Source organism: Marmota flaviventris, chromosome 6 (assembly GCF_047511675.1).
Source record: "Marmota flaviventris isolate mMarFla1 chromosome 6, mMarFla1.hap1, whole genome shotgun sequence".
NCBI lineage: Eukaryota > Metazoa > Chordata > Mammalia > Rodentia > Sciuridae > Marmota > Marmota flaviventris.
In genome coordinates, this window is record NC_092503.1 from 153,534,196 (window position 1) to 153,550,398 (window position 16,203).

A 16,203-nucleotide genomic window follows, 5' to 3' on the forward strand; every position below is an offset into this window, starting at 1 on the left:
TATTGAAAAAAGCATCCTGGTTAATCACTGTCGTAGATGTAAGAATAGCCAAACTGGAGTTCTGGATATCAGCTGTTATGGATTTGAGTCAAATCATCTTCCTTTTGGCCTGTAGAAATTGTTTTAGTTAATCTCTCTGGAATCCAAATCGGCTGCTGTTCTCCCTGTGGAAAAACACAAACAGAACCCCGACTCCAGACAATCACTGGGTCAGGACCTTTCCATTGTCCTGTTAGAATATCCTTCCAAAGTACCTTAGCCTTATGTACATTTTTTGGACACATATGCCTTTCCGCAGCACTAAGCCCTGAGGAATCCAAATTTAAAAAGTTTAGAGTAAAAAGGGTTATTTTAAGTTTATCTTTGGGTGACATATACCCCTTTCCAATTCCCTCTTTTTGCTTTAGTAAGTACATTTTAATAGTTTGATGAGCTCTTTCAACTATACCTTGTCCTTGTGGATTGTATGGAATTCCTGTTATATGAGTAATGCCAAATGATGAGCAAAATTGTTTAAAAGAGGTAGAAGTATAACCAGGACCATTATCTGTTTTTAACTGTTTTGGAACGCCCACAGTGGCAAAATTTTGTAAGCAATGAGCTATAACATCTTTAGTTTTTTCTCCGGAATGAAGGGAGCCCATCAAAAATCCGGAAGAAGTATCAACTGTAACATGCAAATATTTTAATTTTCCAAATTGTGGCAAGTGTGTGACGTCCATCTGCCAAATATGGTTAGGTATCAGTCCTCTAGGATTGACTCCAAGATTAATTTGTGGTAAAAAGGTCACACAATTTTGACATTGTTTTATTATTTGTCTAGCTTGTTCCTTAGTTATTTTAAAACGCTTTTGTAAAGTATTAGCATTGACATGGAACCTTTTATGAAAATGTGTAGCTTCTTCTAGTGTAGAGAAAATATGTATGTCATGTGTAGTTTTATCTGCTAAATCGTTGCCCAAACTAAGGGCTCCAGGCAATCCTGTATGTGCTCTGATATGTCCTATAAAGAATGGATCTTTTCTGTCCCAGATTAGACTTTGTATAGCAGAAAACAAAGAGAAAACAGTAGAGGAAGGGGAAATCCTGCCAGCATCTTCAAGGGATACTATAGCATTAACTACATACTGACTATCAGAGAATAAATTAAATACAGAATCTTTAAACATCACAAAAGCTTGTAAAACTGCATTAAGCTCTACCTTTTGAGCTGATTGTTTGGGTACTAAAAATGTAAAAGTTTGATCAGGGGTAACTACTGCTGCTGTACCATTATTTGACCCATCAGTGAATACATTTGGAGCATTCATGATAGGGGTTTTTCTTGTCATTTTTGGAAAAACTACAGGATGCGAAGACCAAAAAGACAACAAAGGATTAGATGGTAAGTGATTATCAAATGAAACATTAGATTTACACATGATTATTGCCCAAGTATTTAACTCATTAGCTAACTCATCAATTTGATCCATAGTATATGGAGTAATAATTTTATTGGGAGAAATTCCAAACACTCCCTTTGCTGCTTTTATTCCTTTGAGTATTAACTGTCCTACAGCCTCAGGATACCTAGTAAGAATAGTGTTAGGAGAATAAGATAAATGTATCCACAATAATGGACCTTCTTGCCAAAATACTCCTGTAGGAATATTTTTTGTTGGTATTACAATAAATAATAAAGGCAAAGTTATATCAATTCTATCCAAATGCATATTTTCCATATATGTTTCAATAATTTTTAATGCCTTTCTTGCTTCAGGCGTTAACATGCGGGGTGAATTTGGATCTGATGGACCTTTTAGGATATCAAATAAAGGTCCCAACTCTCCTGTTGGTATGCCTAGATAAGGCCTTATCCAATTTATGTCTCCTAATAACTTTTGAAAGTCGTTAAGTGATTTGAGTTGATCTACTCGTATTTGAATTTTTGGTGGACGGACCATGGTTGAGGATAATAGAACTCCTAAATAATTAATTGGAAAATTTAATTGTACTTTATCTATTGCTATCTCTAGAGTATAATTTTTTAATAAATTTGTAAGTGTGGCATAACATTCTAGCAATGTGTTTTTATCTTTGTGTGCTAACAATACATCATCCATATAGTGAAATATTTGTAGTTTAGGATTTTGATTTCTAAGTGGCTGGATTGCTTTGTTAACATAAATTTGACACATAGTTGGGCTGTTAGCCATCCCTTGAGGGAGTACTTTCCATTCATATCTCTGATCAGGACCTTCATGATTCAGTGCAGGGATAGTAAATGCAAAATGTGGACTATCCTCAGGATGAATTGGAATTGAAAAAAAACAATCTTTAATATCTATAGCTAAAACGTACCAGGTTTTTGGCAAAGCAGACAATTGAGGAATCCCTGATTGAGCAGGTCCCATAATAACCATCTCATTATTAATGGCTCTTAAATCTTGCAATAATCTCCATTTACCAGATTTCTTTTTAATGACAAAAATGGGAGTATTGTAAGGAGATACGGAAGGTTGTATATGTCCCTCCGCTAATTGTTGTTTGACCAGGTCATGGGCTGCTTGTATCTTTTCTTTAGTCAGGGGCCACTGAGGAACCCATACTGGTCTATCTGATTTCCAAGTAATTTTTATTGCCTCAGTGACCCCTTCTGAAAACCCAGTCCATGTCTATTTATTCCCTGATCTATTTGAATGGGTGCTGCTATGCCTTGTTCTCTTAATCTTTTTTCTTTCCTGAAACCTTGTCTAGCCCTAATAGTGGGCGCATTTGGATTGATGTTATTTGTTAATGTCAAACCTAATTGATCTAGGACATCTCGTCCCCATAAATTTATAGGAAGATGATCCAATACATATGGCTATATAGTTCCTTCGCATCCTTCAGGATCCTTCCAATCTAATACCATTGCACTTCTATGGGGATTAGTTGCCACTCCTAGACCTCGAAGCGTTTGAGTGGCTTGTTGTAACGGCCAATGTTGTGGCCATTCTTGATGAGATATGATGCTAAGGTCTGCACCTGTATCCAGTAGCCCATTAAATACATGTCCTTGAATATTTAGTTTTAGCATGGGGCCAGAATCTAAATTTAAAGATAGCATAGCCCAATCTACACCTGTGGAGCCTAATCCCCTGGAACCTCTTTCTATAGTACTACTGGAAAATTTATCATGTAGGCTGGGTATTATTAATAACTGTGCTATTCTATCTCCTGGTGAAATTACTGATATACCCTTTGGAGAACTAGCTATAATTTTTATTTCACCTTCATAATCGGGATCAATTACCCCGGGACTTATCATAAGTCCTTTTAGCGTAGAAGAACTGCGTCCTAACAATAAGCCTACTGTTCCTTGGGGAAGAGGTCCTTTTACTCCTGTGGGAATGATTTGAACTCCCATCTCTGGAGTTAGTACTGCTCTGGCGGAGGCGCAGATGTCCAACCCTGCGCTCCCTCTGGTTCGTCTGATGAGAGATCTGATGGATAATGTGTCCTGGGCACTACCCTGATGGTGTTTCTGGGTTCCTCCAGTGCCCCGTATATTTGTGGTCGTGGGCCCCGGAGCATTGGGCCCCCCTGTCCATTTTTTGGCAATGGAGCTCGATGCCTTTCTCCACGATATCGTGGGTAAACACTTGGTCATTGTCTGTTTTTTGATAACGGAATACCCTCTATGGTGGTTTGAGAACGGCATTCATTAGCCAAATGTTTCCCTCTACGGCATCGTGGGCAAATACCCGGTATTCTATTCGTTTGATATCTAGCTTTGTTAAACCCTCCTCCTATGGGGCAACTCCTTTTAAAATGTCCTGTTTGATCACAATTATACCATGTTTTTGGCCTGGCACCTAAAGCCTGTTGTACTGCTGCTAAGACTTGCCCTTGTTCATTAATGTCTCTACATAATTTAATATATGTGTTTAAATCTTCATGTCTCCATGGTCTAATGACCTCTCTGCAACAACGATTTGCTTGGTCATAAGCCAGTTGTTTTATAAATGGCATTGCCTGTTCTGTATCCCCAAAAATTCTGGAAGCTGCTTGAATAAGCCTATCTACAAATTCAGCGTAAGGTTCATTAGTTCCTTGTATTACCTTAGATAATTGACCTTGTAAACCTCCATGCCCCTGTAAAGTTTTCCATGCCCTAACCGCATCTACAGCAATTTGTGCGTATACGCCAGGATCATATTCAATTTGTTGCCGTTGACCCTCATAAGGTCCTTTTCCTAACAACATATCTAGATTTCTTTGAGGGTAACCGGCTGCTGCATTTCGTCTAGCTGTCTCCCTGCAAAATTCCTCATTGGCAACCTTCCATAACAAATATTGTCCTCCATTTAGCACAGATTTACACATACTAGCCCAATCTGCTGGCGTCATGTCCAAGTTGGTAATGGATTCGACCATGCTTACAGTGAACGGTGCTTGAGGACCATAGGTTGTTACAGCCTCCTTTAACTGCTTCACTGTTTTGAAATCTAAAGCACGGTGAATTCGCTGCCCTCCTGCCTGCTCAAGTACAGGGCATGCTAATCTTTGAGGTCCTGTCTCAGGATCCCATCTATCAACTACGGGGTTTGAGGGCCACTCAGCTATCTCCATAGGGGGAGCTGTTGGTTGAATTACGCCCTCTGATGATAGAACGGTGTTAGTAGCAGCCTCCTGTTGTAGCTTTTTCCCTAATAGCTGTTTCTCCTCTAAGCTTTCTTCCTTTAAATTTTCTTCCTCTGTCTGACTAGCTTGAGAGACCTTCTCTTTTGCTTGATCTAAAATGTCTTTCTCCATGGTCTGAACCTCTAACAATTTACTTAACACTCTTTCAGTTTGTTTTTTACTAATTTCTAATCTGTTATAAAGATAACGCAACCCAATAAGATAACACAAAACAAAACCGAAACAGAATGAAACAAAAACGGAACAAAAAATCGTTGTATCAATTTTCCTATTTTCTTGATATGTGCATTTGTGGTCTATTTCTATCTCTTCCTCAGGGGCGAACAACTTCAAACCTTGAGCCAACCATTTTTCCCAATCTGCCTGAGAAAATTCTAGGGATAGGCAGCTTGAAACAAACACAAAACAAATCAAAACAAGAACACATTGTTTTTTAAAATGGTCACCCATTCTCTCGCCTTCCCTTAGGGGCAATCAATTTCACTTACCCCGAAGCTTCAGACGTTCCCCGCACGGGCCACCAAATGCCGCAGTCTGGCTGGGCACAAATCACGAGCCACTGAAGCAGGAACAAACTTTATTTTTAAACTGCAGGAAAACACTTCACACAGCTCCCAGGGAATCCTCCCGAACGCGCCACGAGGCTTGTCCAGGAACCCCCAGCCGGAAATATCTCTCCCGGAAATCCCTCCTCCTGCACTTCCCCAACCAATGGGAACTCTCGGGGAATCCCCGGAAATCCCCACGAGAACTCCAAAATAGTGCGAGAACTCAAAAGTTGCGGCAGAGGCGGATAGTAATGCCTCGCCTGTCAATCAATACTGTTGGCAAAATGCCAGGGGCCATACAGACTCAGCCGTGGCTCTCAGCATTTAATGTGATCTTTCCATACTTGTTCAGCACCCTCCCGTCATCTCCCGTCACCCTTTCTCTCTCCTTTTCCCCACCACACTTTCCAATCCTTGTACTCTCTGTGGTACTTTAGATCAAATACGAGAGAAGCAGCAGTCCTTGTCCTTGTCCGCCTTATTTTACCTGATGACCCTTCCCCCTTCTATCCACTCTGCTGCAAATGGTAGTATTTCCTTTTGTGATACTATGGATTGAACCCAAGGCCTGACCCATGCTAGACAAGTCCTCTACCACTGAGCTACATCCCCAGTCCTTTTTATTTTATATTGAGAGAATATCTCATTAAGTTACCCAGGCTAGCTTTGAGAACTTTGCATTATTTTCCCTTAGCTCCAGAGTATATGGGCTTACAGGCATGTGCCACCACACCTGGATGACAGTATTTTATTCTTTATGGCTGAGCAATAGTCTGCTTTGTATATATATATATATATATATATATATATATATATATATATATGTGCGTGTGTGTATATATATATACATACATACACTAGAGAAGACACCAAAAAGTGGAAAGATATCCATGTTCAGGGATTAGACAAATTTACATTGTTAAAGTGTCTATACTACCTCAAGCAAGCTACAGATTCAGTGATCCAACAACGCTCTTTACAGAACTGGAAAAATCCTAAAATTCACAAAGCAGCACAAAATCCCTGAACAACCAAAGCAACATTGAACAAAAAGAACATAGCTGGGAGAATCTCAATTCCTGACTCCAAGACATACGACGTAGTGACCCAAACAACATGGCCCTGGCCTAGACAGAGTGATTCTTGACAAGACATGAGCAGAGTTTTAAGTGCTCAGGACACTATGCCACTAACAACCCTGTGAGGCACAAATGTTTTCATTTCTAAGTGAGGAAATAGAAGAGAAAAAATAATTTGTATCAGAACCTTCAGAACAACCTGGCATTGAAGCCCAGGAGTTCAAGCACTTAATGGCCCTCAGAGTTGGTCCTGTGTCCCCCTCATGGCATTAAATGTGCTCCAGGTAAAGGCACCACTTCTTTCTCCAGTGGTACATGTGTAACTGCTACAGATGGAGGGAACAAGACTATTGGTATCATTCCAAATGCCCTCATCTCTGGTAGGATTCTGAGCCTTAGTTTCTGAACTTAACAGATCTTTATATTTTGATGTACAGCTTGCTTCTGCTGTGATAGTACTTGATAAGCTCTGCTTTAAAATCAGACTACAATAAGGGACCCACTGAAAAGCAACTGCTCCCTTCATCTGTTAAAACCGGATAAATACATTGATCTCTTTGAACAAAGGCCTTGGTTTCAAGTTTGTTTTGAAAAAATGTAGATAGTGTTTGAGATTTTGCTTTTTAAGAACTTAGACACCTTGATAAGCAGTAAAACTTCTTGAATTTGAGGGAATTGGTAATGTTGATTATGTCCAGAAGGTTTAGCTTCCTCCTTCCTTTTAGGGACCGTTGGTCACAGTACGTTTTCCTCTGAAGTCAGTTAATAGCATTCATTACCCTGTGCATTGTGTTAACTTTTATTCTATAATTTCACTTATAAGCACTTTTTATTCTATCAGTGCTACATTGTTTTCTGTTCAAAACCCCTGCTTCTGACTAAAATCTGCCATGGCTGTGCATTTACATGTTTGAATACCTTCATGAGAAAGGCCCAGCATTCCCCAGTTTCCTAGATTAATTTTCCTTTAGTAACAAAGCTGGCTGGGGAACGCACTGTCATCTGAGAAACTTTCAGTCTTGTACTAAATCAGTGTCAGACTCCTTTAGTCAATATCTTGGTTCAGGAAGAAGTGGGAATAATGGAAGTAGCACAGTAGGGGGCCTGTCCCTCCCTGCTGGTTGTCACACCTGCCTTGATCTTGCAGGGGTGGCAGGTCAGGGGCTTCTTGCATCTGCATGATTCTAGGATATGGATGTGCCCACCAGGCACAGGAGAGAGGCTTTGCCTCAGATACCTTGGCAGGTCAGTTAGGTTCTAAAACGTTGAGTGATTGAGCAGAAGAAAAAAGCTAATGCCCAGAGAAGAGTGACTAAGGTGAGCGTGAGGACAGATGACCTACTCTGGCAGCTTAGTGGGCGATTTACATTTTGAGCAAAATTTTATGGCAAATGAGTTAGAAGACGTCAAAGAAGAAATTTTATAAAACTGTCATCAAAAGTCCCAGGGTATTAGGAGGGACCAAGAGGCCCATTACCTGACTGCAGGTTTGTGGAGCAGAATGCGTTCTAAATCCTGCCAAATGCTTAACACTGAGACTCGCCCAGCTCCGCCTGGGTCAGCCTGACCCCTGGGCTGGCCCTACCCATCACGAGTGGCAGTTTCTTCAGTTGCAGACCCAGAACCAAGGTCCAGCGTTCTGGGAAGAGGGCTGGGTCTTTCCCAAACCTCGTGGAGCTGAAGGTTCAGGCCCTCTTACTTTAGGTACAGTATCTCTAAAAAGGCCCCATAATTTTTCATTTCTATTTTTTTCCTTAGAGGGAGTCCTGAAGGACTTACCAAACCTGGATTCAGTCCTAAGGGAGGGCATTTGTGAAATCTCTAAATGACATAGCGCGAGTGTGGCTGTGTGCCTGTGCTGCCAGTGCCTCCCCGAGGCCCTCGTCCTCCTTGGCCTCAGTTCTCCCCTTAGACCATTCACTTTCTGAGTGTAGTTTCCCGATCTCTCAGGGCAGCCATTCATGAGGCATGTGGAATAGGGCCCCAAAGACAGCACAGGTCACATGTGCCACCAGGAGCTCTGCACGTCCGTGATGGCTGCACTTCTCATGGGATCTCATGGCCTCATTTTCTCCACAGGATCAGTTGTTCAGTCCTCAACACTGAGGACCAAGAACTCAGAGATAAGCGAGCAGCGCTGCCTTAAAGCTGGGTTTTGATACAGTCCATACAGGCGTGGAGCACACGCGCATCCCTCCTCTCCACTCCACATCTCTAGTGCTCATTCTCTTCAGATCAGCATCGTTTTGGCTTCCCCATGAGAGAACGTGCGGTGCTTGGCCACGTCTGGCTTATTTCACTTAATGCAGTCACTTCCACTTCTACCCATTTACTGCAAATGATGTATGTAGTAAAGGATTTCATTCTTTACGGCCAGTTAATACTCCATTTTGTATGTAACCAGAGTTTCCTTATCCGTGCGCGGCAGCTCTCCAAGGCCAATTCCCATCTTGGCTGTTGTGAATAGTGCTACAGTGAACATGGGTGTGCAAGTGCTTGTTGGTGTGCCGGTTTCATTTTCTTTGGATATATACTCAGAAGCAGGATAGCTGAATCATAGTAGTTCCATTTTTCACTTGAGCAATCTCCCCATTTTCCATTATGATTGTACTAATTCACATTTCCACCAACAGTGTCCGGCCTGTCCACATGCTGGCCAGCATTTGCTGTTGCTACTTACAATAGCCATCCTAGTAGTGGATGACATGATTTTGGTTTGCATTTCCCTGGTGGTACTGATAGAGCATTTTTTTCCCTATATTTGTATTTATTCTTTTGAGAAGTGTCTATTCAGATCATTTGCCCATTTTTAATTTTACTATTAAGTATTTTGAGTTCTTTATATGTTCTGGATATTAACCTTATCAGATGAATAGCTGGCAATTTTTTCCCCCTATTTCATAGGTTCTCTTCACTATTTTTTGTTTTTATGCGTAAGATTGTTTGAAGTAATCCCATTCATCATGTTTGTTTCTTGCGCTTTGGGGTCTCGTCCAGAAGGTCACTGCCTGTGCCCGTCTCTTCACGTTTCCCCTGTATTTTCTTCTAGTTTCAAAGCATCTGGACATCGAGTTCATCCTGGGTCAGTCTGCTCTACAGAAGGCTGGGTGGGCCTCAAGTCGAGGCCCACCCAGCAGGTGCATGTTCGGTTTTTCCAGCTTCATCTCCTTCTTCAGCTCTGGGCCTTTGCTGGGTGATCTATGTTCTGTTCCGTTGCTCTGTGTCCTTTTATATGCCAATGCCACGCTGTTTGGGTCACTGTGACTCCGTCTAAAAGTCGGGAATGGTGATGTCTCCAGCTTTAGCTATTCAGGCCCTTTTGTGTCTCCGTATGAACTGTACGATTTTTTCCTTCATCCTGGGAAGAAGGTGTTTTTATGGGATTGTATTTGAGCTGGAGGTTGTGGTAGGTGGTGTGGACATTTAAACAGTATTACCTTGTCCAGTCCGTGACGATGGGAGCCCTTTTCCTGTTTCTTTTATTAGTAGTCTATTTCCATTGTAGAGGCTTCCTTGGGCAGGTTTTTGCTTTGTTATAAAAACAATTGTATTTATAGTATAATTCATAAAACAATTTGATTGTTATCGGAGTAGAGAAAAGCTGCTGATTTCATGTCAGCCGCCACTTGACTGAATTTGTTTCAGTTCTCGTAGTCTATTGGTGGTGTCTTTAGCCAGAGAAGTCAGGCAGGAGAAACTCCTCCTAGTGTACAGAATAAGAGCAGTGGGGGTCGATGCTTGTCTTGTTCCTGGTCTGAGGAAATGCTTCCAGCTTTTCCCCCATGCAGTAGGCTGGGGGTATGCCTCTGTCATGTAGGGCCTTTCTTGGGTTGAAGTATGATCCTTCTATATACTCAACGTGTTCAGGGCTTTTATCACAAAGGGAAGTTGAATTTTATCAAATGCTTTTTCTGCAGCTGTTGTAATGATAAGTGTTACATTTATTGACTTAGTTATCCTTAAATCCTTGGAATGAATCCCAGTTGATCCTGGTGAGTGAGCCTCTGGGTGCATGGTTTAGTTTTACTTGCTGGTGTTTTGGTGGAAACTTTTGCTCTGTCATTTTGTTGGTGTGTCCTATGCAGGCCTTGTATAACGAACTCCTGTCCAATCCTGTGAAGTACTTTAAGAAGCATTTGTGCTGGTCTTTGAGTTTGGTAAAATTCAGCAGTAAAACCATCAGTCCTGGACTTTCCTTTATAGAGAGATTTTATTACTGCTCCTATCTCAGTGTTGATTCATTCAGGTATCCTGTTGTGTCCAGAAACTTGTTCGTTTCTCTACTTTTCTAATTTGTCATAGTTTTTTGTAATAATTCCTAATGATCTTTTGTATTTCTTTGTATTTGTTCTAATTAGCCATACATGACAGTAGAATGCATTTTGACATACATAAATGGCGTGTAGCTTCTCATTTGTCAGGGATCTCTTGTATTTCTGTTAGCATTTGAAATGTCTCCCTTTTCATCTTTATTTGGGTCTTTTTATTGGTTATTATAATTAAATGCTTGTCCATTTTGTTTATCTTTTCAATGACAAAAATCTTTGTTTCATTGATATTTGAGTCTGTAGTCCTGCTCTGATCTTTGTTGTTTAATTTGGGACTTGTTAGATTCCGGTTTCATTTCATTGTGATGAGAAGGAAAACAGGATATGATTTCCTTGATTATTTAAAAGTACCAGGGATTGAGCCCAGGGCTTTACACATGTTAGGCAAAAACTTCATCACTGAGCTACATCTCCAGTCCTTTTTAAAATATTGTTTGAGATAGCAACACAGTATACTAAAACTTGTGGATTCTATTTTCATTCACTTTGAGAAATGTTAAGAATCTTCCTTCCAATTTCTTTAATGCCTTAAAAATAAGTTTAGTCTCCATGCATTGTACAAGTCCTACAATTTGTTGGATTCTGGTTTCATTTCATTGTGATCCAAAAGGGTACAGGATGTGACTTCAGTGTTTTTGAATTTTCTTGGGATGTTCTGTAAATGTCTATCAAGTCCATTTGAGTCCGTTTTGTCCAAGTTGTCTGCCCATTAACAAAAGGGGCATGTTGAAATCCATATGCTATCAGAGCCTGTCTCTTTAGACTTAATAGTTTTTGGTAAAACTGGCCGCTTCAACCTTAAGTACATGTGAGTTTGTGTCTTCTTGTGGATCCCTTCATCAGTGTACGGCTGCCTTGTTTCTCTTGGAGTTTTCATCTTCAGGTCTATTTTGAAGGAGGTCATTGTAGCTGGTCCTGCTGACTTTAGGGTTCCACTTGCTTGGATCATGGTTTCCCAGCCTTAGAGGGTGAAACTTAACTTTCACACACTCTTTCAATGGGAGAATTTAGTCCACTTACATTCAGTGTCATTACGATAAGGACTTACTCTTTTCAGGTTGCCCATTTCCTTCTAGTTTTCAGTATTCTTTATTTCCATTCCCTCTTTCACCTGGTGGTTTACTGACTATTAGTAAAGTTCTATTCTTCTCATGTTTTCCGTCACCTCCAGATGTAGGACTCCCTCAGGTGTCTTTTGAGAGCCTGGTCTGATGGTCCTCAATTCCCAGTTTTAATCTTGGTTATTTTCTTTCCGTTCTTAGTAGAAACCTTACCAGACGGTAAGGGAATGACATCCTGACACATCTGCTGTTGTTTTGATGGGGATGCCTTTATTATGTAGGACCTTGGCACTTTTCTCTTGAACATTATCTTGTATTTTTCAGTTTGACTGGAATATGACCAGAAAAATTTTCACCAGTCTATCTATTTGGGGTTTTCTTAGTGTCCTGTATGTCTGTCCATATCTTTTCCTGGATTATGGAAGATTCCTGTTATTTCATTGAATAGGTTTTCTAGGCCCTTAAACTTTATCTACTTGCCTTCAAGTACAGATATTTTTTCTTCTACTTCATCTTGTCTTTTGTTGATGTTTTCAACAGCTCCCTGATGTTTCTAATTCAGATCCTCATTTATTTTCCTTAAACCCTGTAACTATTTTCTATCCCATTAAAATGTCTGATAGAAATCTTTAAATTCTTTATTTCAGTGTTTGTGGTATCCACTGTTACATTCCTTTGGAAGCATAGTTCATACCCCCTTAGAATAGTTGATTCCTTCTTAGAAGACAGCTCTCTTCTGGAGGTGTTGGCTTTGTTTCTAGCTGGACACCACAGAATTGTCTTCCGTACCCTCACAGCGGGTATCAAAGGTAGAGACCCCCCCTCTCAGCAGGTCGCACATTTGGTCTTATTAGCATTCTAGCAGTTTAGGCAGGAAGGGGTGCTCCCTGTGTCTCCTATTGTAATGGGGATGTCCTTGGGCACCGATGAAGCTAGTTCTACAGCAAGAGTCTCTGCCCTGATGGCACCTGAAAGACCTGTCCTCTGACCAAAGTGGGCAGACAGGTGGCAGCAGAACTGTGGTGTTCCCCTCTGCCAGTGCCATGACAGTTCCTCCTGGGAGCAGGACCTCAGCAACAGTGCATTTGGACCCCCTTCGCTGTATGCACTGGGGGCAATAGGCAGTCCCCCCATAGTGCCATCTGAGAATGGGCAGGTGTGGGGCTCAGCAGGAGCCCAAAGTTACCCAAGATTCCCCCCTTGCAAGCTCAGGTGACAGCCAGCGTTGCTTGAGGCCCCCCCTCCAGCCATGCGGCTCTTGAGGAATTTACATACCTTCAATCTTTCAGCTCCAGGAGTACTCTGCCATGTATGTGTGAGGGCTGTTCACAACTCACAGTGGAAACTCATCAATGCATTCCCAGCTCCAAAATATGGTACAAAAAGTCGGTCTCACAAGTGCTGTCTCCTAGAGGTGGTGAGAGTGTGGGTGCACCACGGAGCTCCTGCCATCGCCTCCCCCACTGTGGGGAAGTTGGCTCCTAGTTAAGGACCGAGTGCAGGGAGACCTGCACGGTATTTGCCCAGATGCCTGAGGAGAACAGAGGTAAACAATGGTTTGATAGCCAACAGCTTTATTGGTTTTGCAATTAGTCTCCTACAGTCGAAATAAGAATTTTTCCCACATCTATGACATGTAAATATTAGCCTTCGGAAATTGGGTCGTAAACATTAATTTTCCCAGTTCCTATTTTATTCTTCTCCTTACTCACTCACCTATTGATCCATTCTCTCCGTCCCTTCTGCCATCATCTCCCGCTGCCATGGACACTTACCAGTTGCTTCTCAGTTCTCTGCTCCTCGAGCACTATCCAGGGCTTCTCTGCTGTGTGTGGTGAAATCCTGCTTCCCCACCCAAGCCAGAGGTGTGCAGGGCTTGTGACTGGGTGGTGGAGTTCCTGCTCTCCCACTGTCTCTGGGTGGCCCCCTCAGTGTGCCTTTATGCAGTGTTTCTCAGCCGCCCCTTCCCTACCTCCGTCTCTCACCATGAGGTTTTGGCTGAGGGAAGCCGGGGATTCCAAGGGAGATATAGAAAGTGAAAGTCTCCTACAAAAGGACTCAAGTTATGCTTGACACACAGAACCACTCAGTCTCCGGGTACTCCTCCCTCTCTATCCCCACACCAGAAACCTAAAAAGCAGCAGAGTCCAGTTCCTGATGTCAGTGGTTTCCCAACCTTTTCCTTGTCTGGGAGAAAATAGTTGTTTGTAGGTAATGCCAGGGTCCATGGAGAGGACTGTGACCCCTCCTGCTGCTGTAGACTGGCTGCAAATCTGTCCTAAGCAATGTATTTGCTGAATAACAGGAAGAAAAAATAAACATGGAAGCCATTTCATTCTCCTGTTGCCGGGAGGATATGGTCACTTCCTAAAAGATCCGTCTGGGAGGCGCCTCCTTCACCTGTGCCTTGATGCTGCATGAACACTGTCTCAGTCATGTTATGAACTACTTATGCCGGGTCAGAAAAAGGGGCCAGCTTCACTGCCTTGGGGCTGTGGGACCGTGGGGGGTGTTCAAGTGTGCCCGTGTTGAAGGAGCCAGGTAGCACCTGGCAGAGACCCGTTACTCGAGTGGTACCACACAGGGCTCGCTCTACCTGCAAAAGGAAAAAACCGTTTCTTCTTCTGTTTCTCTTACAGGAATTCAGAAGTCGGCTCGGGGCTGCGAGCTTGATGCCCCACACCTCTGCAGCGAGTCCCAGAGGCGCTCTGCAGGGGCTCCATCAGGACCCTGCGCTGCGGGTGGCCGTGGGCCTGGCGCTGCTGGCTCTGCTTCTGGCGTTTTTTGTCAAGGTCTACACTTAGGACACAGCTCACTGGAGCGTCTGTGAAGAAGAAATTAAGATGCTCAGCGGACAGGAGAGCCACCCCGCCGGGTCTCAAGGGCAGCCGGTCGTCCGGGCCGGACTGCCTCCTCTGCAGCCTCTTCCTGACGAGGCTCACCCCATCTCGCACCGAGTTGGGCCCTTTGGCTGTTTGACCCCAAACCAGATCACAGCTGGTGTAGCACATCTTTCAAATTAAAAAAAAAAAAAGCCAAAAGGTTGGGTTTGTTTTTTGGTAAGACACGCAAGCGACTGGAAACAAAAATGCGACCTTCAAGTCTGACCCCAACTCTAGGGCAACTCTAGTTTTCCTCATGTGGAAGGATTTGGGATCCCTAACAAACATTTTTAAGTGTATCTTCCTCTTTGTGCTTTTTCACAGTATACCCGAGAAGTTTATATAGAAACCCATTTTTGGAACTAGAATCCCTTTAGACTGGAGAGTGCCCGCTACTTCAGGGACTCTTGGCAGGGTTGAGAGGTGAGAACCGTCCGCTTAACAGCAGACTTTGAAAGAGTGGGTTGGTCCAAAACAGCATCCCTTTTTGGATATTTTGGATCGATCAGGTCACATTTTTATTTCCATCTGATGCCTCAGTCTTCACCTAGTGACTTCCTTCATAACTGAAGGTGCTGGTGTCCCAAGCAGGCCTTCTCTCAGGATTCTACATACAGCCTGCATCCCTTCTCACTCCCCCACCCACCCTGGGCTTTCCTCTTCTGCCTGAAAGAAAGGACACACCCATCCATTCACCAGCCCCACTTGTTAGCGCCCCCCCCCAATGGATCCTCCTCAAGGATCGGGGACCCTCCCCAAGACTGACCCACCTCACTGAGGCTGCAACTCCAGTCTGCACTTGGTGCAAAGAGGGAGCAAAGCCACCGTCCTGCATCAGGGCCTGGACCACAGACCAGGTCAGCCACATTGTTGGTGGTGGCAGCGGTCTGCAAATCTCCTGCTGGAGGGGTGGGGGAGGAGGATGGAAAATACCTCTCCTGAGACAAGAACCTGAATGAGTTGAGCAGTGGGGGTGTGGCCCCAGGGAGCTGCCTGTCCCTACCTGCCCTAGTGCGGTCTATCTACCCTGAACTTAGGCAGCCCTTGAGCCTTCTTTAGCCAGTGGGATGTGAGCAGAGAGTCCCATCTCTAGGGCAGTCACCTGCAGAGCCCTGTACTGGGCCGTGTGCTCTTCCTGCTGCTGCTGCTGCTGCTGCTGCGACCATGGCAGGGTGAAACCTTCCACAGGCAAGTTGCTGAGGCTGGCTTTGAACTCGCAATCTTCCTGCCTCATCTGTGAGGAAATTAATTAAGATGGGGGGATTACAGGCGTGCATCATCACCCCTGGCTACATGTTTTTAGTTTACCAGTCTTTCTACCTGGGTCCTTAAGTAAATGCCAGGAGCGGAGTCCCCACCAGCATGCCTCTTGCTGGGGTGGAAGGATTGTCACTAAAGCGTGACCTCATCCAGAAGAGGATGGCGGGCACCTCATCTGGCCTGCAGGTTGTAGGGGTGATTGTCATTATGCCTCATGTTTCCTTTTATGTTCTCTAAACACCAAAATGTTTTTCCGTCTTATTTTTAATGTCTTTTCTTCTCTCCTTGCTAAGAGATCGATGCTTTGACCAGTGTTTTTCTTAAACTTAGCATAAAACATGAAAATGTACATAACTTGCAATGATTTTCAAAATTTGAAT

General features: G+C 43.1%; 1 protein-coding gene across 6 annotated transcripts in view; it reads left to right on the forward strand.

The window, feature by feature from the left end:
- Cdkal1 (CDKAL1 threonylcarbamoyladenosine tRNA methylthiotransferase) overlaps nt 1–14,722 on the forward strand; it is a 596,174-nt gene extending 581,452 nt beyond the window's left edge. For all 6 annotated transcript variants that reach the window (XM_027948318.3, XM_027948315.2, XM_027948319.2 and 3 more), the window contains one exon: nt 14,321–14,722. In XM_027948318.3, coding sequence (XP_027804119.2) covers nt 14,321–14,485 — 165 coding nt within the window. In that variant the 3' untranslated portion in view covers nt 14,486–14,722. The remainder of the gene's footprint in view (nt 1–14,320) is intronic.
- The last annotated feature ends 1,481 nt before the right edge of the window (nt 14,723–16,203 follow it).